Here is a 23,887-nt window from a genome sequence, read left to right as displayed (position 1 = left end):
GCATTTTTTCTACAACCTCTTTGGCTGAAAAAATGCTTTTAAAAGTAAAAAAAAAAAGCCTCTGATGATCGCGCGACTCAGCTGGGATCATCAGAGGCTTTTAAAAGCATTTTTTCTACAACCTCTCCAGCGGAAGAGGTTATAGAAAAAAGGTTTTTAAAGGGATAAAAAGCCTCTGCCGATCAGGCAAGTCAGCTGGGATCATCAGAGGCTTTAAAAGCATTTTTTTTACAACCTCTTCAGCTTTTTTTAAAAAAAGTTGGCCACGCCCACTCAGTCATATTACCCCCCCACCACCACCAAGAAACACCCACAGAACTGGTGGTAACAAATTTTACATTTCACCACTGATATATAGATATAGATATGTAAATTTTAAATTTCCATTTAAAAGACACTGAAATAATGGTATGTTGTAGATTGCAATAAAGTATGCATGTCTTTGTGTATACATGTATGTGGACAGAAAATAATGGATGACTTGAATTAAAGAAGATGTGAGGTGGACAAAACAAAGGTTCAGAGCAGGCCACTTGTACATGCTGGGACAATCAAGTCTGGTGTTTTTGTTTTTAAAAAGGGATTGTGAAACCGATTAGACACTGACTAGTAGGATTAAGCTCAGGCTCCTGATATCATTGTTTGTGAAATCTACTACACCAATGTTTCTCAATCCAAGAAACTAAGATATGTGAACTTCAACTTCCAAAATTCCCCAGTCAATCCACACATCTTAAAGTTGCCAAGGTTTGCAAACACCACACTAGATCTCCAGGAGTTCAGAATGCAAGAAGAGTGATAAGGCTAGTATCCCATGAATGGGGAAATAGTCCATTCCAAAGCTTTATTCAGGCCCAATACTACAAATAGCAAAACTGGAAAGTAACACCATAAGATAATATGATCAATGTGGATCAGCTACAAAGCTCCACTCAGAAATATCTATCAGACTGGGGAAAGTTGGTTTAAGAAAACAAGTCAATCTTAAATTCAAGCTTATTTTCCTAAGGTAGAGTTTGTATGAAAGTATGTGCAGGGTACAAGCACAAAATTTTAAATACATTTAAATGCTACATATGAATCAGATAGTTGACTTAGATGTAATATTTTTATTAACCCATTATCATTGTGTATTTTCTTTTTGAAGCCAGTACAATTGTTAAACAAAGTAACTGCATTCATAAACTGAGTTTAGAGTGTCGTGTCACAAAATCTGTATTTGAATGTGTTTGATTCAGCTGATCCAAATGTGAAACTATGATTCAGAAACTGGTTTATCTAGTTATAAACCAAAGCAAATAAATAGCATAACTTCACTTCTTTTTGTCATCCTCTATGGGGACCAGATGAAAGAACATGGAGGCAATTAAAATGTTGTTTTAATGTTAATTGGGACTGACTTAGTTAACTAATGCTGAGTGATCTTTGGATTGCATTAGATTCATAAGTATAATTATATTAATTGAAGTATAGATTATAATTGCCTCACTAACCTCCTGCCCACCATGTTGTTAATATTTGCAACCCAAGCTCACTAAACTGTTTTAACATGATGGTAAGGTCTTCTGTGATCAGGTTTTCCAAAGTATTTATACAATATCTAGGATAGGGATTGTGGACTGGAATTTTCCCCACTTTAACTAAGTACTGACTTAGTTGTCATGCTTTAATGGGAAGTAGAATTTTTGTATTAAAAAAAGTTATTGAAAGATATGCAAAAGGAGATTAAACCATCCATTCTCAGTTATAACCACAAATACTACCCATGCTTTGGTAGCAGTTGGAAAGGAATTATGTATTTTATTGTTAAATATATTCTAAACACAAAAATCCTGATCAGAAGAAGAATGCTCCAGTCCTAGGAATCAAGCATGGAATCTCTAGGTGGTTTTGGGCCAATCACTCTCTCTCTCAATCCAATTTACCTCACAAGATTGTTATGGTGGAAAAAACAGGAAGCAAGAACATTATGTATGTTGCATTGAGTTGTAGAAAATAATTAGATGAGGAAGAGGAAAAGAAAGAGAAGACAGGATTAACAAGCATTAACCAAGCAGCAAGAAGAGCGAACGGGTAAGTCTTTATATAGTTCACACTTCTAGGCAAGCTAATTCTCGTTATTCTACATTCAGAAGAAAGAACCCAATTTCTCCTAACATTATGGAAGGCAAGGGAAACGACTGGATCATTTGTACAGGAGCAAAGCATTTACAGATTTCAAGCAACTACTGGGGGGTGCAGCGGGAGAGACTGCTTCACAAATACAAACAGATGACACAGAGAAAACCAATGACCTATAATTCAGCATATCCTATAGACTGTGCTCTTTAGTTTTGTTCTGCAAATGATTTTGTTCTCGTTTTCTTCATTTGCTATATCATTACACTAGGTCATGGCAATAGGTTAAAAAAAAATATGAAGAGAGTAGAAATGAAATGGTTAATTGCAGGATTTTCCAAGATTAATGACATGGTCATCCCCAACACAAGCTTTCTATTATCTCAATTGTAAACTGTAGCATGGGGGAGGGGGATAGAATATTTGGGAAATGGAAACAGTAGCCCATTCAACTAATTGTGGCTCAAGGCAGCTGCCTATAACCACAGAGACCAAAAGTAATAACCAAATTCACACATGCCCGTAGCTCATGCAAGTGAAGCTGCGTGCACGCTCGCTGCCGTTTCTGTGGCCTAGTACTGACTGGGTCGCAGCCGATAGTGGGCTGCAGCTCTGGGGTTGAGGACCCCCGATGGAGCCCTTTTATCTATTTAAAGAAAAAAATACTCTTGAGACCTGATGTTTGATAATTGCTTTGGACTATAAAGGACTATAACTGAGAATTTACATAGAACATTGTAAGTCGGTTGTCTGAGACATGAAATGCCATACATAGAATTACAATGGCTACATGAATACATAAATAGCTTAACTGCATTTATTAAAATAAGGGCAATTCCACAATAACATTAATATAATTCTTCTACTTCTATTTTTAGATGAATGTGATCTATGATCCAATACAGGAACTGGTCAAATATTAAAACTTATATCTTTTCCACTTAAGCATTAGAAAGCTAATCTGTCAGAATCTGAAAACTGACAAACTTGAATAATTTTAAGCCTATCTGAAGAACTTCTATGCAGCAGAAAAGAAAATGAAACTATTTTCCTAATGATTTAGGCATTTAATACTTATCTCTATAACGTCTGAAGCTACTAAGGAAGAAACAAATTTGCATTAGCAAATTTTTATTCTAAGCATCAGAGTTTTGATGGATTATAAAAAGACCTGCAAGTTAAAGAGGGATTTTCATAAATCTTCCTATATAGGCTGGCACTCATTAAATTCTTATATTTACACTGGCACTGGTTTCTCTCAGTGAAGGAAGTTGCCGTTCTTAATTAACTTGTGCTCTACTCCAGAAAATTGCCTACCTGGAAGAAGTGAAGCCGACATCTAGTCTTGGAGAACTATAGCCAAAGGCAAACAAATTCCATGACTTCATTCATTGCCGATTCCCCTTACAGCTCGTACATTTTTAATGAGCTTCTCACGCATAGATTTGCTCTAGTGCAGCAACGTCATGGTTTTCATTAAGTTGCAGCCCGTGTTTGCTTTCTGGCACTGAAGACTTTCAATCACCCACATTATCTAATTTCTATTCTGCAGCATTGCAATCTGATAAGGTTCTGAAAATATAACAGAAAACCATCTTGCAGGAAGATTATATCCGATAGCGTATCAAAAGTATGAATCACAAAAATTTAAGAGATGGGCTTTAATGGGTAAGTCATTTCAAGTTATATATTTCATTGAAACCTACATGTTCGTTAGGATGTTTCATACAAATTAACCTGATGAATTATAGTTAATTCTTGATTATTCTAATTATTGAATTATAGTTAACCGGAGAAAAACACTACTTTAAGATAGAAATTAATCTACATGTATACTTTATTCTCCTAGTGAATATGCATGCCATTACATCTTCAGTTTTCACATTTTCATTTTACAGGTAACTAAACAGCTAACTTACTTTTTCTATCCCTAAAAACATGATGAAAGGGTGATTAAAATATAATCCTCCAAAAATATTTTTCTACACTATTGAGCTTTCTCAAGGAAATAGAGCAGATGTAACATTAACCTTTGTATCTCTATGTAAGATTTATAACATTTTGACCATTTCTGTTCTATAAATAACTTTTGTTATAAACTATTTGCATGTTACTTAACCCTAATCCTAATGCTAGTTCCCCAATTCTTTGTACAGGGAAACAAAAATATTAACCAAATGTAGTTAGTGTGTATCTACCGTATTTCATTTCCATATTCAATATATTGTTGGGTAGACTTATTCCCAAACATTTCATAATGAATATGGCTGATGGCAACATGCTCATATGAGAATCAGTATGACAAGATGACTTTCATACCAGTTACACTGGTGAAGCCTGTAGGCATATGTACAAATCTGTTTTATGTGCAGGATAATTACCATAGAAATATGTGACAAGGCAACTTAAAGTGTGTGTAAGTCCATAAAGCTTCAGGAAAAGAATGGCATATGAATTACTTTTGCTCTGGGACTAAGCTTACAATTGCAAGTCAATTTAAAAGAACTATAAGGGCCTGCTACATTACTATAAATGGTGAATTGCTTAGTCCAAGAAAGATTATTTATTTATTTATTTATTTATTTATTTATTCATTCATTCATTCATTCATTCATTCATTCATTCATTCATTCATTCATTCATTCTTAAATCCATGAAGTACCAGACTTAGCCTGTTTTACTCAAGAACATTTATTATAGTGGGACTCCTTGTGACTGTGAGACAAGACGTTTTTGTCCTAAAAGAAGACATGTGGGAAAAATCCTCAGGCACTACAAAAATATGCAACATAGTAATAAATTATTCTGGAAGTTTTTACTAAAAAGTAACATAACTTTTTTTACCAATAAAGAACAGATAACATACCAATATATCAACAGTTAACGTATCAATGTATCAACCTAAAACACATTTTAGATTTGTTTTGGATTGATATGTTAGATTTTACTCTATCAAAGGATGGTTTTATATCTGAAATATCTGAAAAAGAATCAATAGAAGTCTAATACACTTTCCTCATATGCTTTCTTTTATAGGCACACATTCAGCCTTCCTTACGGAATTCTCCAAATGTGTACGGTTCAGTTTTTAGAATTTTTAGCAAAGGCTGATTAAGGAACTACTGGGACTTAGAGACTATTTCTGGCTGAGAAAGCTGATCCCTTTTTACAGCAGCTATGACTTGTATCTTCTATATGAAAAATACAATCCAGTTAAGTTATGGAAAATAAAAACATGAAAAGGAACTAGAATGGTCTTGAAATTGTTCACAAGTTTTGAGAAGCCAGAAAGCCAAGGTACTCAGGTACTTGCCCATATGTTTCCAATGCATCTAACAATTTTAATCACGCTAAGGTTAGTTTTGTTTTGTATATAGTATAATGTACTATGTAACAGCAACCTGAAGTTTGTTAAGTCCATAAAACTTCAGATAAACTACAGAGCTAGTGTACTCTTGGTCGAAGCTTACAATTGCAAGTCAATTTAAAAGATTTTTAAAATCTTCCAGATACTTAAATATATAGCAATTATATTATGAAGAGTGAAATTCTTTTTAAAGTAAGCACATTCTATGTGTTTAAATAAATTGAACTTTTTGATGAGGTTGAGAACTGAAGGGAAAACAGGTAGTACTGGATTCCTTATGCACAAAAGTATCTTTACATTGTCAAACATGTAACAAAAGTATGTAGATGGCTACATAGGTAAAGAAGCAATTAGCTCCGGGTGAAAAATCAGGTATAGACAAAAGCCCATTATGTAAGCAATATGTTATAAAATACTGACAGTGTTCCTTTAAGGAAAAAATAAATAAAAGTAGGCCTGCCTTTAGAGTTTACATCTTCCTAGTTTCAGTCCTGAACAAATACTGTTGCATGGAATGTTGAATAATGCATCTTGATTTGAGTATCTGAGTTACTTCAGTGGAATTTGCTCTTAGGAGTACTACAGCTTGGTTTATGCTTGTTTATTCAGACATAAGTCCCACCAAATTCAGCAAGATTTATTCCCAAATAAACATGCTTTTGTAGCCATATTTTAATTTATTTTAAAAATTTCTAAGCCCTGTTTCAATGTAAAACTGCAAGAGCTAGCTCAGCTTCAAACATGCACTGTAGCTTGATTCCAATATACAGAAAAATTCTAAACCAGCATTTTTCAATTTTGGCCATTTTAAGATGGGTGAACTCCCAGAATTTCCCAGCCAGCATATTGGCTTATAGAATTCTGGGAGTTGAAGTCCATGGTCTTAAAATGGTCAAGTTGAAAAACACTGTGCTAAACCATAAAATATCCAAGATTAGCAAGAAACAGCAATAACAGTAAAACAGGAAGCACATAACTCAAATAGTACAGCCAAATAGATAACTAAACTAAAGCTATAAACATTATATATGGAAGTGTATGTAAGTAATAGTACACCAGGGAGTCTTTATCACATAAAGAGCTGCAGTGAAGGACCTGACATCTCTAAAATCACAATCAAATAAATCTTTTTTCTCCTAATAATTTATTCTGCTATGTTTCAAAGATTAAACTCACAATTACTGACTTAATTTCAGTTATTTTCCTACTTCCTCTTTATGACAGAACAAACTCAATGTTCTGTTCTACATGATAGTTGGGCCTTACTAGTATTAGCAATATTTTTTTAGTCTATATCAAAGATGTTAAGGAACTTGATGATTTAATGATCAACAGTATATGGACATGAAGTCTAAAGTCCTAAACCTACTTTCAACAGAAGAAAGCCCTTAAATATAGTGGGGCTTACTTCCATGAAAAACTTTGATTGCATGGCTGTGCAATATTTTGGATTTAGGATAAGCATTTTGCAGCATCTCTCTGCAATTCTTTAGACCAGCCACATTTTTTGTACAATCATATGTCTGTTTCGAAGGACAGCTATATGACCTTGGGAAAAGATGCAGTTGCTTTAAAGAGTTGCGGATATATACCGTATTTTCCGGTGTATAAGACGACTGGGCGTATAAGACGACCCCCAACTTTTCCTGTTAAAATATAGGGTTTGGGCTATACTCGCCGTATAAGACTACCCCTCTTCCAATGCACACCAAATAAAAATTAAAAAACATCAGATTTGATTTCAATATGGTAATTTTAATTCAAATGCTTATGACATGCAGGTACTTAGCAGGAAAACTGTCACTTATAAACATAAGGCTGTTTGTCATCAAACATGTAAACATAAAACAGTGCAATTGGATTAAACTTTTCCTAATTCACTCTAAAGCTGAAAGGAAGGATAAAACAATAAACCCATGGGAGCTGCCATACTGTTTGTTTTCTAAGTTGTCAACCAAACTGGAACGGATGATGATAGGAGGAAGATAACAAACAATAGAGAGAGAGCAAGTGCCGGGCAAGTCCCTGGCACTTTACACACACACAACACAACACAACACAACTGGCTTACCCACAATGTAAAAGCAGCTGTGCTAGACCCAAAATGGCCCCTGCAACAAGCAGGAACCTCACACAGCCACAAAAAGCCCAAAAACCCAACTTTCACACTTTACACACACAAAATTCCACATACAGCTTTGTGAGATTTTGTGTGTTTGTATAGTTAGAGTGAAACACTACAGAAACACACTAAATCTCAGAAAGCTGCACAAATATTATTTTATTTTTATTTATTTTTATTTTTATATGAAAGCAGCTAAATTTAAAACTTCCTAAACTTTAAATGGCTAGGTCTAAAAAAAGAACAACTAAAAAAAAACCCAATTAACTTTTTTTTTTAAAGCTCCCAAAGGGGAAAAAAACTTACCCAATAGAACAGGGGTCTCCAACCTTGGCAACTTTAAGACTTGTAGACTTCAACTCCCAGAATTCCTCAGCCAGCTTTGCTTTGCTGAGGAATTCTGGGAGTTGAAGTCCACAACTCCCTGCCTGCTTGATTGCAGACAGGGGGATTCAGTTGCTTGCTGATGCAATGGATTGCAGGCAAGCAAAGCAAGGCAAACGTTGCGACTAGCAGCTAAGGTAAGCAAGCTGGAGGGGGGGATTTTAAATGGCTTTTTTTAAAAAAATGATTTTTAAATGGCTCTGATGGTCCAAGCTGAGTTGCCTGATTAGCAGGCAACTCAGCTGGGATGGTCAGAGCTTGGCTTGTCAGAGCCATTTAAGGCTCATCAGAGCCTTTCGGGCTGGTCTGCCTGGTTACAGGAGAACAACAACCAGCGTATAAGACAACCCCCAACTTTTGAGAAGATTTTCATGTGTTAAAAAGTCGTCTTATACACCGGAAAATACAGTACTATAGTCATGCTGTGGAATATCTTTTCTAAATTATATCTGAAACACTGCATATCCTACTGGATTGTATTTACAGACAGGATTGATTCCAAAGCCTCTCACATTTTTACAACTATAATTCCATCTTTCTCTTACATAATCCTCTCCCCCTCCCCCCCAGGTTACTATGGATTGCAGCATTAAGTCAGTCAATTGCTTCCAATTGTGTCTAGTCTCTTCCATACCTTTAATCTAGAGATACATTTAGGCCTCCCAGTGAAGAAATTTTCAAGACAAACAATATGAATTTCACAGTTTCTACATATTTTCAAACCTGTGCTCCCCATCAGCAAGAAACAGATTGACAAAAACAGGATCTAGAAACTTGGAAATTGCTTCCATGCTTTCTTGTATGGAGACTGAGATGAAAATTTCCCATGTGTTTCAGGAACCTCAAGGGTATTCTAAGATCCTGACCTCCTTTTTTTTGTCCTAAGAACAAACACAAGCAAAATGTTCCATATGACTGTTCCCTGGGTTTGTCTTTTGTCATCTTGACATACTTATTACTTAATCCTGTTTTCCAATCTATGCTTTTAAACAAACACATTACACATGTTACTTTTTAATCCCCTCCTCCCAAACCTGATTCTTTAGTACTGCATTTTTCACTGCTTTCTGTTCTCTACATCTTTTAAATTAGATACATAATTATTTAACACAAAGCCTTTTTTTCACAAGGCAAAATCACACCATCACAACTAGTATGTCTATTGAAAATATTACCATTCTCACTAGATAAAGTACTATTTTTGTTTGTGACATAATATATTATACATTTAGTATCTTTTAAATTGTAATTCTATACAAATCTATTTTGGAGATATTCCTACAGAACCCAGAATAAAACATAAAATATTGTACTATTATTAGAATTTATCTTATTCGCAGCTATTATTTGTTACCTTAACAATATGTACAAACTTCTAAAACCCTGCCTGAGATTTTAATAAGTGTAATAATAAATGTTTTACATATCATGCTATTTGAAAATGCAAAATATAATTTTAATTATCCACTCAGCAACAGTAATATAAAGACATTTTTAAAGGACCTGAATCTCACCCTCACATTTCATTGTTTGGGATTTTATAGTACACTTCCCCAAATAATACACCTGCTATGTTCTTTCATAGGGTTTGTTCAGAAAATAGCTGGTAATTCTGTTACCAAATAGAAATCCCCCAAATCCTTGGACAGAAACAACAAAGTATTCTGTCACAGCTCTATAGGAACCGGTGACTCAGGGCTGCTTACAATGTGTTAAGCAATAGCCTTCATACTTTTGTATATTTATACAAAGTCAGCTTATTGCCCCCACAATCTGGGTCCTCATTTCACCTACCTTTGAAAGGATGGAAGGCTGAGTCAACCTTGAGCCTGGTGAGATTTGAACTTGCAGTAATTGCAAGCAGCAGTTGTTAATAACAGTGTGCTTTAGTCCACTGTACTACAGGCTCTTATTGAGCTCTTATTATCCTTGACTTTCAACAGTTCATTTAGTGACCATTCAAAGTTACAACAGCTCTGAAAAAAATGACTTATGACCATTTTTCACACTTAGAACCACTGCCACATTTCCACGGCCACATGATCAAAATTCAGATGCTTGGCAACTGGTCCATATTTATGACAGTTGTAGTGTCCAGGGGTCATGTGATCAGCTTTTGCAACCTTCTGACAAGCAAAGTCAATGGGGAAGTCAGCTTCACTTAACAACCATGTTAATAATTTAACAACTGCAATGATTCACTTAACAACTATGACAGGAAAGGTTGTAAACTCATTTAAAAAATGTCTCACTTTATCAATATAAATTTTAGGTTCAATTGTGGTCGTAAGGCCAGGACAACCTGTAGTAGACTTGGGCTACTGTCTCCCAATTCCCTTTCATGCTTCGCTTTTTCCTTCTTATACCCTGGGAAGGTGATATTATTACCTATTTCCTATTTTCCTTTAGGTCAGCCTAACCGAGAAGAACATAAACAAACCACTGGAAGTTCTACACCAGGGGTCAGCAACCTGCGGCTCTGGAGCCGTATGTGGCTCTTTCATCCCTCTGCTGCAGCTCCCTGTTGCTGGTCAGCTTCACATTTGATAGGGCTTTCTGTTAGGACAGGTAGAGGAAAAAGGATGCCGCGCTAGGAGGAGACTTTATGATGGGGGAACTAGACTTCTGGTCAGCTCCAGAATTGAACGGGGGCTTCTGGTTAGGACCTTTGTGGCTCTTTGAGTGTTTAAGGTGCCAACCCCTGATCTACACACTGTAGCAAACAACTACTTCTCCTTCCAAAATAATGGCTGTACTGACTAACTCTAGATTTCTTTCTTTTTTAAAACATGTTAGGTTTGTTCAGGCTTCTGCCCTTTCAGGGTTAGGGAGGCAGGATGGAGACCTGCTGCTTTAAGGCTAAAATCCACTGCATCCAGCTGTGAAGAAAAACAACTCCTTGAAAGGAAAGGGAAAGGATGCCATTTCAGAAAAGCTTGTCCCAGGATGAATGCTGTTTTCAGTCAACTTGTGAAGTTAAATTTGCTTGTTGTTATTACTGAAATATCTACAGTTTAACCCTTGACCTCGGGGTCATCACCTACAGCATGACGCCATGAACTGGTTTCCAGGCATTCTGTGCAGCAGGGATCCTGGGAGCACCAAACCATTTAGACCTGAACATTAAGGAAGATACCTTAAGGCCATTATACTTTTCTCTTTATTTCAGTAATTGATTTCATATTATTTCTTTCTTCAGATGTACTTGGGCTTCAAACAAATTAGAGAGGGGTGCTCTAAGACATGTTCATAGCTATTGTAGTGTGTTATTATGAGCTTCTCTAGAGCTTTTGAGTGCTGCAGTGTTCTGTACTGGTTGTTATGTACATGGGATATTCAGTAATAATAATGAAGCGAAATTCTGAGAAGTTCCTTGAATGGTAACTCACAACCCATTCTTTATTTTTGCACTGGAAGAAAGCTTCCATCTAACAAATCCAGTAATAAAATGGAGAATCTCTTATAGGTACTCTGGGGATAGTGGAAACTGCTCTTTTATCTACTCCTGATGGGAAATTATGCTAACAAAACTGTGGTGAAGAGACTAGGGTTACATTATTCTAGGCAGGAAAAAAATGCCAACAGGTTTATTCTGTCACCCGGTTATAAGCTTAAACAGCATTTGCTGCAGCAGAAAAGTGTGTGCCTCTTATTTCTTGGTACCAATTTCTGTCTCAATAATGCTACTATGAAAAGCAAATTCATGAGATGCTATGCTGTCTACTTCACAGGAAAGTATTCTTGATAAATCTCACTTTGTATATAATGCCACCTAATGGGCATATGGATACATAACCATGAAATTTTCCAACATAAAGATATTTTCTCTGTTAAAACTTGTTCAGCAATTATAAAACATTCAGGGACAATATTCAACAGAATAATTACTGTAAAATATATCCAAATTACAATGAAGGACGCTGTTGGTTTTTCAAACAAAGGTTCTGTTGGGGATATGGACATGTTAGAATCTCAGAATCAGAATGGCAATGCAGTTTACTTTGGCAGTAGTATGTTAGTGGCTGCTCATTGCCAGGACTTTTTTTCCTCTTTTTTTACTACTAGTGGCAAATATGTGTGACTCAGAGTTGAAATATTGGGATCTTGGTGTTTGCTGAGCTTGCTTGTCTTCTTACAAACATTTTACCATCAACCTAATTAACACTGTCAGGGCTTTGATAGAAAGGGGTGTAGTTTGCTGGTCTAGATGATTACAGTTCAGGTTTTCTCTGAAAACCTACTTAGTTTCTCAACCCAGGGAACATATTTATTTTATTAAAGTTTAGAAATATAAAAATAAAAGACTTAATACAAACTAAGGAAAATATTAATAAGAAAATAAACAGAGAAGAGCAAAGAAATAGAAAAAAGAAAATTAACAATTAAGAAAAAAGATATAAAAATATTACTTCCCTCTCTTCAGGCAGGTATAAGCTTCAGTAACACAATACCTTTATAAAATCATTTCCCATATTTCAACTCTTATCAATCATCAAACTGCAGAAACCTATCATTTAGTATTAATCTGCAAAAGTTTATTAAGAGCTACTAGAGATAGTAGCATATATATTTAACCTTAGTTAAACAAATCCATGTTATAATCCAATTTATCATTTTCTCTGTGAGAGAAAGAATCAAAGAAATGATCTGGGGGGGAGTGAGGGTTTTTTGGTTCTGCACTGAAAAAATTCTAATGCCATAATCCCATATCCAAGGGGCTTGTTTATCAGGCTTGGTTTTTTTATAGACAAAAAGGCTTGCGTTATAAGTTTAGCAGAAATGTCAAGTATGCAAATACAATTTTTAAGTACAGGATATAATTTATACACAGCTGCAAATTGTTGCTAGGCATGATTTTCCATAGGGACATTTTCTGGAGAACACTCAATCTGCTGCTAGTGATTTAATGCTCATTTGCACTCAATTTCTAAAAATATACTACCGTTTCTTTTTTTTTAACTTAGAAAAACTTTAATTACTTAACATTAAGTAAACATTATATCATGTTGGTGATGTTTTTCTACACTAGGCCTTCCTCGGTTTCTCCCACCCCCAAGTCATCCATGCTCTACCTAACCACCTGTACATTTGTTTAACAAATGCATTGGGGAAAGCAGGGACAGGGAGGTCGTTAGTTAGGTGCTTCATTTAACATAGTCCGCGACTTCCGACATGAATGGTCAGGTTCCATTCATGCCATAAGTCGGGGACCACCTGTATAACATACAGATATTCCTCATCTGCAACTGGAACCGGAATTTAGGTTATACGTAGAGGCACTCTTATGACTACAGTCAATTCTACATCCATTTTTAAGACTGTTGTTACCTGAATCATATAGTTGTAAGTTTGAATCACATGGTCATTAAGCAAATCATCTGGTTGAGAGTCCGAATCCATCCTCCTCAATGAATGTTTTTTTTGCTGGAAAAAAAACATCACAAACTTTGATGATATGTGAGATGGTGCCACCAGTTGTAAATGTGAGTCAGGTATCAAGTGTCCAAAGTATAGTCATATGACTCTGTGTGTGTGCGTGTGTGTGATATTTTACAACAGCTGGAATGCTTTATAGGCCATAAAGCAGAGGTGGTATTCAGCAGGTTCTGACCAGTTCTGGAGAACCAGTAGAGGAAATTTTAAGTAGTTCAGAGAACTAGTAAATACCACCTCTGACTGGCCCCGCCCCCATCTATTTTCTGCCTCCCGAGTCCCAGCTGATCAGGAAGAAATGCAGTAACCTTCCCCTGGAGTGGGGAGGGAATGGAGATTTTACAGTATCCTTCCGCTGCCACATCCACCAAGCCACACCCACCATGCCAAGCCAAGCCCACCAAGCCACACCCAGAGAACCGGTAGTAAACTATTTTGAATACCACCACTGCCATAAGTCACCCTTTCTGAGGCTATCATAACTCGAAATGGTCATTAAATGACCAATTGTAAGATGAGGACTATCTGTAAACCATTTGTTAATGTATAAACCAGCAAATTGGCTATTCTTGCGATCCAGTGCCATTAACCAGAGAAAGAAAACAAAGCAAAAACAAACAGAAAGAAGTGCTTTCCAAAAGAAACTCATATATCTGAAATGGTTGTACAAGAGAAAGAGAACGCATACTAAGAAAGTAAAAATGGGAAATAAAAACATACATTTAAAAGTATTTATTTTGAAAACAATACTATGACAAAATAGAAGCCTGTGAGACTGATAGAAGTCTATCTAATGCTGTCAAAAATTCTGAATCATTCATGGATTGAATGATTCAGAAAGGAAGGAGGAGGAGGAGGAAGAGGAGGAGGAAGAGGAGGAGGAAGAGACTTGGAAAAGTATCAAATTATATTCAGAATGGCCTGCTACATCTATAATGGTGGAAAGTTTATTATTTCTGTCAGTTCTGTAAATGTAAATGATCCGGGAAATGGTGAACTTACAACAGCACAGTTGACCTATGGCTGAGCTGCTTTGTGCTGCTGGTATTGAAAAGAAGATTTATTTCATCCACAAAGGTTTGCACCCATACTGTTCACACAATTACTCATGAAATGGTACCCTAACAAAAGTTAGTGAGCAATAAAAGGTGAAATAATACCTAAACCCCCTTTTCCTTCTGTTGTAAAAGCAAGATTCATGTGGCATCTGCAGGACTAGGGGAACTCACCATCTCCCATAACTGAAATGACAGTAATTCACTAAGCTCCAGTATTTAGCTCTGGCTGACTTCAGAGTGTTTTAAAATATTTCAGAATATTCAACCTGCTACCTATGTAGCAGGAATAATCTAACCTACTCTTTCACAGCAGCAGTGTTAAACGTATTCTGAAGGAATTCTTGAAATTGTCAGTCTTATCAAAAGTTCATCAATAAAAACTAAAATAGTGCCAAATATGCATGAAGTTTAAAGCATACACTATATAGCAATAGTCCACAATGCTGCTTCATCTTTGTGTCCAACTGTTTCTCTAAAGCAAAAAATTACTTTCCATACACCAGGAAAACACTGCTGGGCGTACTGGTTATGTGGAGAAAAAAGTCTAGTCTGGAAGTGGGTGCACCACTCTTGGTGATGGCCAGTGCTGTACTTTAAACTGACATAAATTGCCCATCTCCACATCAAACCATTTCTAACATTTTTATTATGTGTCCTGCCTTTATTATTATTTTTATAAATAACTCAAGGGAACGGACACACCTAATACTCTTTCCTCCTATTTTTCCCACAACAACAATCCTGTGAGGTGAGGTGAGCTGAAAGAGAGTGACTGGGCCAAATATACCCAGCCGGCTTTCATGCCTAAAGCAGGACTAGAACTCAGTGTCTCCTGGTTTCTAGCCTGAAACCAGCAGACCAGCTCTCTCAGCTTTCTCCCAACTGTATATTTCATCCACAGGAGATTCAAAAGTAAAGTTTCCCCCCCAAAAAAACAGCTTGCTTACTGTTATCCCACAATGAACAGGTTAATGTTGTTCAAGTTCATTTAAGGTGGACACTGTACAGAGAATCTCAAAGGTGATTTTTCAAAAGGCAACTGGACTTGTTTTTCCTTGACTTGGAGGATGGAAGGATTTATATTCCTTGCAGTCAATCTGGTTGTTAGCACTCTTTCTGAGAGACATTGAGGCCACTTTGAGGTTTATGTGATGACTGCAAGGAATATAAATCCTTCCATCCTCCACCATTCAGTCAGAACTGAAGAAGCTTCTTGGATGTGAAGTGAAACATCTTCAAGGAAAAACAAACTCCAGTCATCTTTTGAAAAAGCACCTTTGGGACAACCATGACCTGGATGACTGATAATCTCCGTAGAGCTCTAGATAGAGAGGTTGCATCAGCACTTACAAAGTGTTGGTGTGTGGAACTTGTTAATTTCAATCAATACAGTAAAAAAGCAACCAATCACAGCAGGTTCACTAAGGAGGGGAGCAACTTTATCTTTCCAAAGTGCTTTGCTTTCCAAGGGCCAGACACATCACAGTATAGCAATCTGTACACAATGCTTTATTGCAGCACATAACTTCCCCAACAAATGGCTGTTTCCCCTTTGCCTTTCTGAGATTTTTAACTTTAACTTTAATAACTTTATTGTCATTTTGAATGTACACTAATCGGCATACATTAAAATCAGTGGTGGGTTTCAAATTTTTTTACTACTGGTTCTGTGGGTGTGGCTTGGTGGGCGTGGCATGGCTTGGCTTGGTGGGCGTGGTTTGGTGGGCGTGGCAAGGGAAGCATACTGTAAAATCTCCATTCCCACCCCACTCCAGGGGAAGGTTACTGCAAAATTCCATTTCCTTCCGATCAGCTAGGATTTGAGAGAATAGATGGGGGCAGGGCCAGTCAGAATTTTTACTACCGGTTCTCCGAACTACTCAAAATCTCCGCTACCGGTTCTCTAGAACCTGCTGAAATTCACCTCTGATTAAAATGAAATTAGCTCTCAAAGCGTCACCATCTCCAACACTACATAACCATGACAGAATAAATACAAAATTAAGCACATACCCACATATATAATATATAGAGAACAATACAGTCTAGTTTGCAGTATACATGTACATGGCGAGAAAAATGAATCTTGTCAGTTTATCAGATGGATGGCATATATTTTCAAGGTCATGTTGCCCTGTAAATATATCTTTAATATTCAGTCCTTCAGTAAGTATTAAAGGGAGTCCTTTAATCCTTAGTTCAAGCAAATATCTATTAGTCTATAAAGTGGAATACAACTTTTGCCTCCTTCAAAAAGTTCTTACTTTAATTGGGATGAGATGCTGTTTCAGTCTGCTAGTTCCTCTTCTATTTGCTCCTGACAAACTCTGAGCTACAGGGAAGATTCCCACCAGGATATAAGTGCATGAAGAAATACACGAGGGAAATGGTATTTCTGGCTGGCTGCAGCTACTTTTCCCAATTTCATTCCCTCATTCCTCTCTTAAAGATCCTAACTGTTTTTTTACTGGTATTAATGTAAGAAGACAGCAGTCTTGAACAGAGTAGCTGGGATTAGTCCTCTCCATTTTACTAATCCTGTTTCAGTTTACTGTTTCTTTGCTGCTATTAGCAATGAGGAAAAAGTACCTCAGCCCTATTGGCAGCTGATGGCCAATCTGTTGCGAAAGAAAAAAAATGGGAACGGTTCCTGGAAGCTTCAGAGATCAGAAAAGGTGGCAGTAGCCATATGTAGTCTCCATAGGCAACGACTGGTATCTCCTGAAAACCAAAGAATGAGTCCCAGACTCATCCATTCATAATTTCAAAGTTGGCCACTTTGCATTAGTTCCAAAGGAAGTAAGTATGAGAGTTATTCTCTGAATGCTAAGTTCCAAAAAACCACAATTAGTTCTTGAGTCCTGTCTATCTACCATCTCCAAAACATGTGTGGGCATTATCAGCAATCATTACACTTACACATTAAGTTATACTGAGATAAAGAAAATATGTTCATAATTAGCCAAATATATTTTATATGGAAACTTATCAATATATTTACATTTGTTCAAGGAAGAGAATAGGGTTTGTTATTTCTTTTACCGACAAAGGAGCATATATTCTTAATTTAGCAATAGCACTTAGATTTATATATTGCTTCACAGTGCTTTACAGCCCTCTCTAATCAGTTTACGGAGTCAGCATATTGCACCCAACAATCTGGGTCCTCATTTTACTGACCTCGGAAGGATGGAAGGCTGAGTCAGCCTGGTGAGATTCGAACTGCCAAATTGCAGGCAGCTAGCAGTCAGCAGAAGTAGCCTGCAGTACCATATTCTAACCACTGTCCACCATGGCTCCTAATTTAGCAGCGCCTCTTGCCTAACATCTGCCATTTCAAAGAAATCAAAGCCAATTCCTCTTCCTATCATGATAATTGGGAACAGAGTATGAAAAGGACTGCCTGGGAAAAGGTTCACAAGATTATGTTCCAGCCAAGTATAATATCAAGGTAGCCCTCAGAAAATTATTACTGTATGAGATACCAACTTCTAATCTTTCAAATGAGTTGAACTACTTATAGCTCTTACCTGTCTGTTATGAATAAAGGGAACAGTAGATTTATTATAGCAATAATTACAGGATTATAATTGCTAGCTTTTAAAATACATAAGGCTACAGTTAGAAATATGACAATTTTATCCAAGTCCATTAGTGAATTTCATGGCAAAGCGAACGTGTTTTATCTTGTTTTATAATATTGGAATGGAATTAATTGTACACCACTTTATGCTAATTGAATTTTCTAAGGCAGGATTTGTTCTGAAGATCAGATCCTTATGTCGTGTATGTTGGCAAGGTTTAAATCAGGTTTTACATAGTAATTTTACCTTCACCATTTCACAAGAGAAGTTCTTTTAAGTATTCCTGGAATAAGAGGAATAAGAAACATATTATCACTGCTTTTCTTTGGAATGGAAAGTTTCCTTTTCTGTAATGTTGCTCCATTTCACAAAGCAGTGCTTATTAAGTATACCATCCATATTATGTGCCGCTTAATCCTAAAATTTGGCAGATAAGAGAAGCCACAAAATGTACCAATTTAACATAATATCACCCTTTCAGAAGAGACATTGCTTGATGATAAATCTTTATGCAGGACCTCTAAAATTCAATTCTAATTTCTCCATCCAATGTTTAATATTTCGGTGACAAAATCTATGCAAATTATAAACAATCAATATCTGGTCAAGCAGAAAATGACCTCTCTGAGGCCCTGAAGGATTATAGCCACTCAGTAAAGACAATGCTGTATTGTAGAGATCAATGTTATTATTTGACATAAAGCTCTATATTTCTGTCATTGCAAGCAGCTACTATAGCATAATAAAACATGTGAGTAATTATAGGGAAATAGAAGCCAACGAACTGAAATATACTTCTGACAGAAATGGAAGGCTCTGTTGACTTATCTTGTGACAACATCACTCATTCACGTTAGGTTGAAATAAAATAACAACATACAAAAATAACTCATCAGGACCTCGCCTTTAACAAAGAGATGTACAATCCTCAAATCTATTGTTCTTGGAAACTCTGTAAAATTGCTTCATGATATTTCATAGCAAATCACCTATTCTTAGTTGAACAATTTGAGTTTACTAAGTGCATGCATGCATTTATGAAAGCATTGAAATAGGTAGGTTCAGTGTTTAACTTATAAACAATTGTTTCGCAATGATTCAAGTCTTTTAAAATGAAAAGTTCTGCTCTAGACTATTTTTTTTTTAATTTGATTTATATGCCGCCCTTCTCCGGAGACTCAGGGCGGCTTACAATGTGTTAAACAATAGCTTTCATACTTTTGTATATTTATACAAAGTCAGCTTATTGCCCCTACAATCCGGGTTCTCATTTTACCTACCTTAGAAAGGATGGAAGGCTGAGTCAACCTTGAGCCTGGTGAGATTTGAACTTGCAGTAATTGCAGGCAGCTGATGTTAATAACAGTGCTTTAGTCTGCCATGCCACCAGGGCTCTTCCTGGTGATAACCCTGTGATCCATCACATAGATCTTGAAGGTAAATACAATCTTTCTAAACTATGCATCCTCTGTGTGCAAAAAAGTTGTCTGCTACATCCACTTTTAATAATTGGGGAAGGAAGGGACTTACATGGTGAGATTTGTATATTAGCTATTGTTTTAAATCTTTATTCCCAGCCTGGAGTAACTTTTATGAGATTGATGACCAGATAAATAAGTGAAGGAATGTAACTGAAGAATTTTTGAGAACCCAAAAAGATTAGGAAAAATTGGTTCTTTTCTTTCTGGATCCTTTCAAAATCTTAGAGTAATAGAATAACAAGTGCATTCTAATGAAGTATCTGAAGTTATTCTAGCTCAAACCGATTCCTTTTCCCTATCTCAGGAACAATAATAGGAAAGCCTATTAAGTAATTTTCCTTTCATTTCCTAGAAATGTATACTCTATGGAATATTTTAGTTGATCATTAAGTCCAAATATAAACCTATCCATGCAAGCAGTCTCTTTTTTTAAAAAAAGACAAGTTCCTTATTCCATAGCAGTTTTCTCTTGCATTTTTATGCTCAAAAAAATACTGCCAATCACAGGAACATCAGAAGATTATTAGCTGATATAACTGATTAAGCACTTTTTAAGAAAAGCATCATTGTAGAAGCTTTTCCAAATTCCCCTCCAGATGATGTAATCTGCAGGCAAATGTTAAGATTGGTTACATCTACAGTTTTTTTTTTTTTATGTCAGAGCTGGATAGACTTTTTAAACATACTCCTATTTTTAGATTTTAATCCTAGCCCCTGCAGTTTATGGTTTTTCAACTTTGGCAACTTTAAGATGTATGGACTTGGCTGAGCTGGCTGGGGAATTCTGGGAGTTGAAGTCCAAAAAGTTGCCAAGGCTGAAAAACACTGGCCTACGGTTTAGCAGAAGTAATGTTATTCAACCACAAAATGTCTTTCACAGTTGTGAACAAAGATTCGCTTTATAACAGGTTACAGCACTCAAAGCAGCTGCCTCACTTAGTTTCGTGGTAAGATCCCACTGTCTACAAACTGCATTTTCCGGATAAACAAGGACTTGCATTTAAAATATCATGCACAAATTTTTAAATGGAAGCATTATGTTCAGCTGCCATTCTGCAGGGTCATAGAAAAAGAAAGGGTTAAAGGGAAGAATGTAGTAATGTGTGTTTAGCCAATCTAGCCAACAAACAAAACTAAACCTCAACGAGAGGTCTGCCAGAATGAGCTTTCCAGAAAACTAAAGCTGCTAAAAAAAAGGTTTTTGCTATTACAGTTGTTATTACTATTAGAAAATAAACTAGGACAACCTGATCTGGGCTGAAAAAAATCCAGACAACCACCAGATGACAGCAAAGGATTAGAGTATTTTTAATAATTTTGGCTGTCGTTTGTGTTGGGGGGGGGGAGCCCAGATTTAAGAAGGATGTTTGGCGACCATCTTTTCCCAAAAAGATTCAAGCTTTCTTCAGTTCAGATTTCCTATATAAAATATGAAATAAAAAAATAAAAATGAAATAAAAATCCTTCATCTTTTCAGACTTTATATCAGACCTAGTAATAAATTTAAGCTCCCCAGGAATATAAGTCACCTTGGGTGACTAACTAAAGCAAAAATTTCAGTCTTAATATGACATAGAGAAACTATTTCACTGTGGACAAGAAATAAATATATACACACACACACATACAGAGAGGGGGGGAAGGGAGAGGGAGAAAATAATGGAATATTTGATAAATTATGGAAGTCAACAGAGTATCATAAAAATGATGGTTCTTCCAGGAATAATTGTGGAAATTGTCTATAGCAGCCTAAATATTTAAAATTGCATTTCCCAACCTAAAACCCCAATGGTTTGAACTATAAACCGAAACCTGGTAATAGCTGACCATTTCCAATGCTGACTCAGAGGTTATGACGAAGGTATCACCTCAAATTGGGAAAGGCTTCCTTAAAGAAGAAGGCATACATCAAGAAATAAAAATGAAATGCGGATTATAAATTATCTGTATACCTGAATGTTATTTTTCTCACAAATAAAAAAAAAGTTTGTAAGATTCAACAAGAATAGCATTTACATTAAAATACATCTGCTATTTGAACTGAATTAAAGGAACAGGCAATAAAGTAAGCCTCATTAATAATAATGAGAATAATTAATATAATTATAATAATTAGAACTTCAGAAAAAACCTTCCATTGAGGAGCTGTATACTGCACAAATCAAAAAGAGGGCTGAGACAATATCTACAGACCCCTCACATCCTGGACAGAAATTGTTTCAACTTCTAACCTCAAAACGATGCTATAGGGCACTGCACACTAGAACAACTAGACACAAGGGCAGTTTTTCCCCAATACCATCACTCTGCTAAACAACTAATTCTCACCACACTATCAAACTATTTACTAAGACTGTATTACTATTATTCTTCTCATCCTTCCTATTACCTATCTCCTCCCACTTATGACTATAACCATGTTGCTTGTATTTTTATGATTTATATTGTTCTGTTTGTTTCCTAGTATGATTTGATAGCTTATTATTAACCTATGACTATCACTAAGTGTTGTATCTAAGTGTTGTATCTGCTTGAAGAATGTATTTTTTTTCTTTTTTTTTCCTTTTATGTACACTGAGAGCATATGCACCAAAGACAAATTCCTGGTATGTCTAATCACACTTGGCCAATAAAGAATTCCATTCCATTCCATTCTATTTTCGATTCTCAACAAACATTTATGCCACAGAAACAATACTGACCAACAGTTTTCAGTAGTGGGAATCAAACTACATTAATTGTAATGCATGCCAGGCTCCAGGAAGACAGTAAGGACAAATCAACAGAGGTTGAATATAACATCCATCCAAGAACATCCCACCTCTCATTGCAGAGCAAGACTAAATATTAAGGACTACTAAAAACTCTCAATGGAGGAAATATTCCATATCCAAGGGAACAGTTTTTTTTCAGTTGGCTTCTGCATATCCGAATGGAGATTCCATTTATACAAACTCATTCATTTTAACATTTACATCAAGTAATAATTTACAGCAAAAGATGCTATATGACATAAGTAGGAAACAGAAATAAAAGCAAGAGGAATCAATATACATTCCAGAAAAGAGCATTCCATTTATTCTGTCAAATAAACTCAGTGATCAGTGTCAAATTTACAGTTTAAAAAAATCAGCAGTATGACCTTTAGTTCAAATTCTAAACAAAGCAGTAAAGTTATAAAGCACACATTTGCTAATATTGTAGTTTCCTTGTGTTTTAAGGGCAGTCCTTTATCTTGTGTATGTGTGTGCCTTCAAATCAGTCTTCATTCCTGGTAACTACCTTGCACAAATCAATGCACTTTTCTTGGCAATATTTTTGGGAAGGCAAGCAATTTGCCTCTTCTTCTTTCAGCTAAGAAAACTTGACTGGCCCAAAGTCATCCAGTTGACAAAAGACGGTAGTAGAATTCATGGTCTCCCAATTTTTAGCTTGGTGTCTTTAACCACTGCACCAACTGGCCCTCCCTTCAAGATAGTTTATTTAAAATATGGAATTCATAATATATAAATGTCATTCAAGAGTCAGAAGAGAAGGTTCTCACTGGACAGTTAATATTTATTTGACTTGTAACCTGCTACAATTTACTAAGACAACAAGTTAACAAAACATTATCACCAAACACAAATTATCCATGGGAAATACAAATAAACTATCCATAAATAAACTATCCATAAATAAGCTATCCATAAATAAATACAATCTCCCAAACCATGGGAGATCTGGGGCAATCTGTGTAAGTTGGGAGCTGGAGGCATCAATGGGTATGGGAGGTCAGCCAGACAGTCCCTTGTTTGTGAGGTGCTGCAAGACTCAGGCTTCCCTCTTCCATTTTTTTAAACATCCACATGAAGCTGCTCAATAAAATTATCAGGTAGTCTGAGGTTCAATATCAGCCATATGCTGGTGTTGCTGAACTGTACACTGCTACCTTAAGCCACATAGGTGATGTTCTCCACATATTGACTGGAGACTGTGCAACTCTGGATGGGATAGAAGAGCCTGAACCCTAAACAAGACCGAAAGTATGTTCATTAATTGCAGGTCCCTGACATTTGTAATTGTGACCCTTGATGGAATGGCACTGTCCTTGAAAGAGCAAATATGTGACTTGGAAGTTCTCCTGGACTCACAGCTATTGTGCCCGAGAAAACTTTAGCCCACCAGGGAAATTATTCTGTTAAGAAATATATCTGATGGCAGGTCTGTTGTACAATTCCTAACCCCTTGTTATTATTATTTTTTTTAATACAGATCTTGTTGCATTGGGAATACTTGCCTGGCTCCTATAGATTTATTTCATCCAACCTCCTAGGCTCCTGAATGTTGTTCCTAAATGT

The 23,887-nt window shown here is 36.1% G+C and overlaps 1 protein-coding gene across 2 annotated transcripts in view; it reads right to left on the bottom strand.

Annotated features, from left to right (window-relative positions):
- The window catches only part of LHPP (phospholysine phosphohistidine inorganic pyrophosphate phosphatase), a 120,305-nt gene that overhangs the window by 56,776 nt on the left and 39,642 nt on the right, over nt 1-23,887 (bottom strand). The window contains exon 7 of one of the 2 annotated variants that reach the window (XM_070945571.1): nt 13,337-13,415. The exons of the other annotated variant lie outside the window; for it this stretch is intronic. Within the exon in view, the coding sequence (XP_070801672.1) occupies nt 13,397-13,415 (19 nt within the window). The 3' untranslated portion in view covers nt 13,337-13,396. Of the gene's footprint in view, nt 1-13,336; nt 13,416-23,887 lie in introns of those variants that run through there. 2 annotated transcript variants of the gene reach the window in all.

Source organism: Pituophis catenifer, unplaced genomic scaffold (assembly GCF_029215685.1).
Source record: "Pituophis catenifer annectens isolate HBS135680 unplaced genomic scaffold, rPitCat1.0.hap2 SCAF_6, whole genome shotgun sequence".
In the NCBI taxonomy this organism is placed as follows: domain Eukaryota; kingdom Metazoa; phylum Chordata; class Lepidosauria; order Squamata; family Colubridae; genus Pituophis; species Pituophis catenifer.
This window is presented reverse-complemented; position numbering and strand designations above follow the sequence as displayed.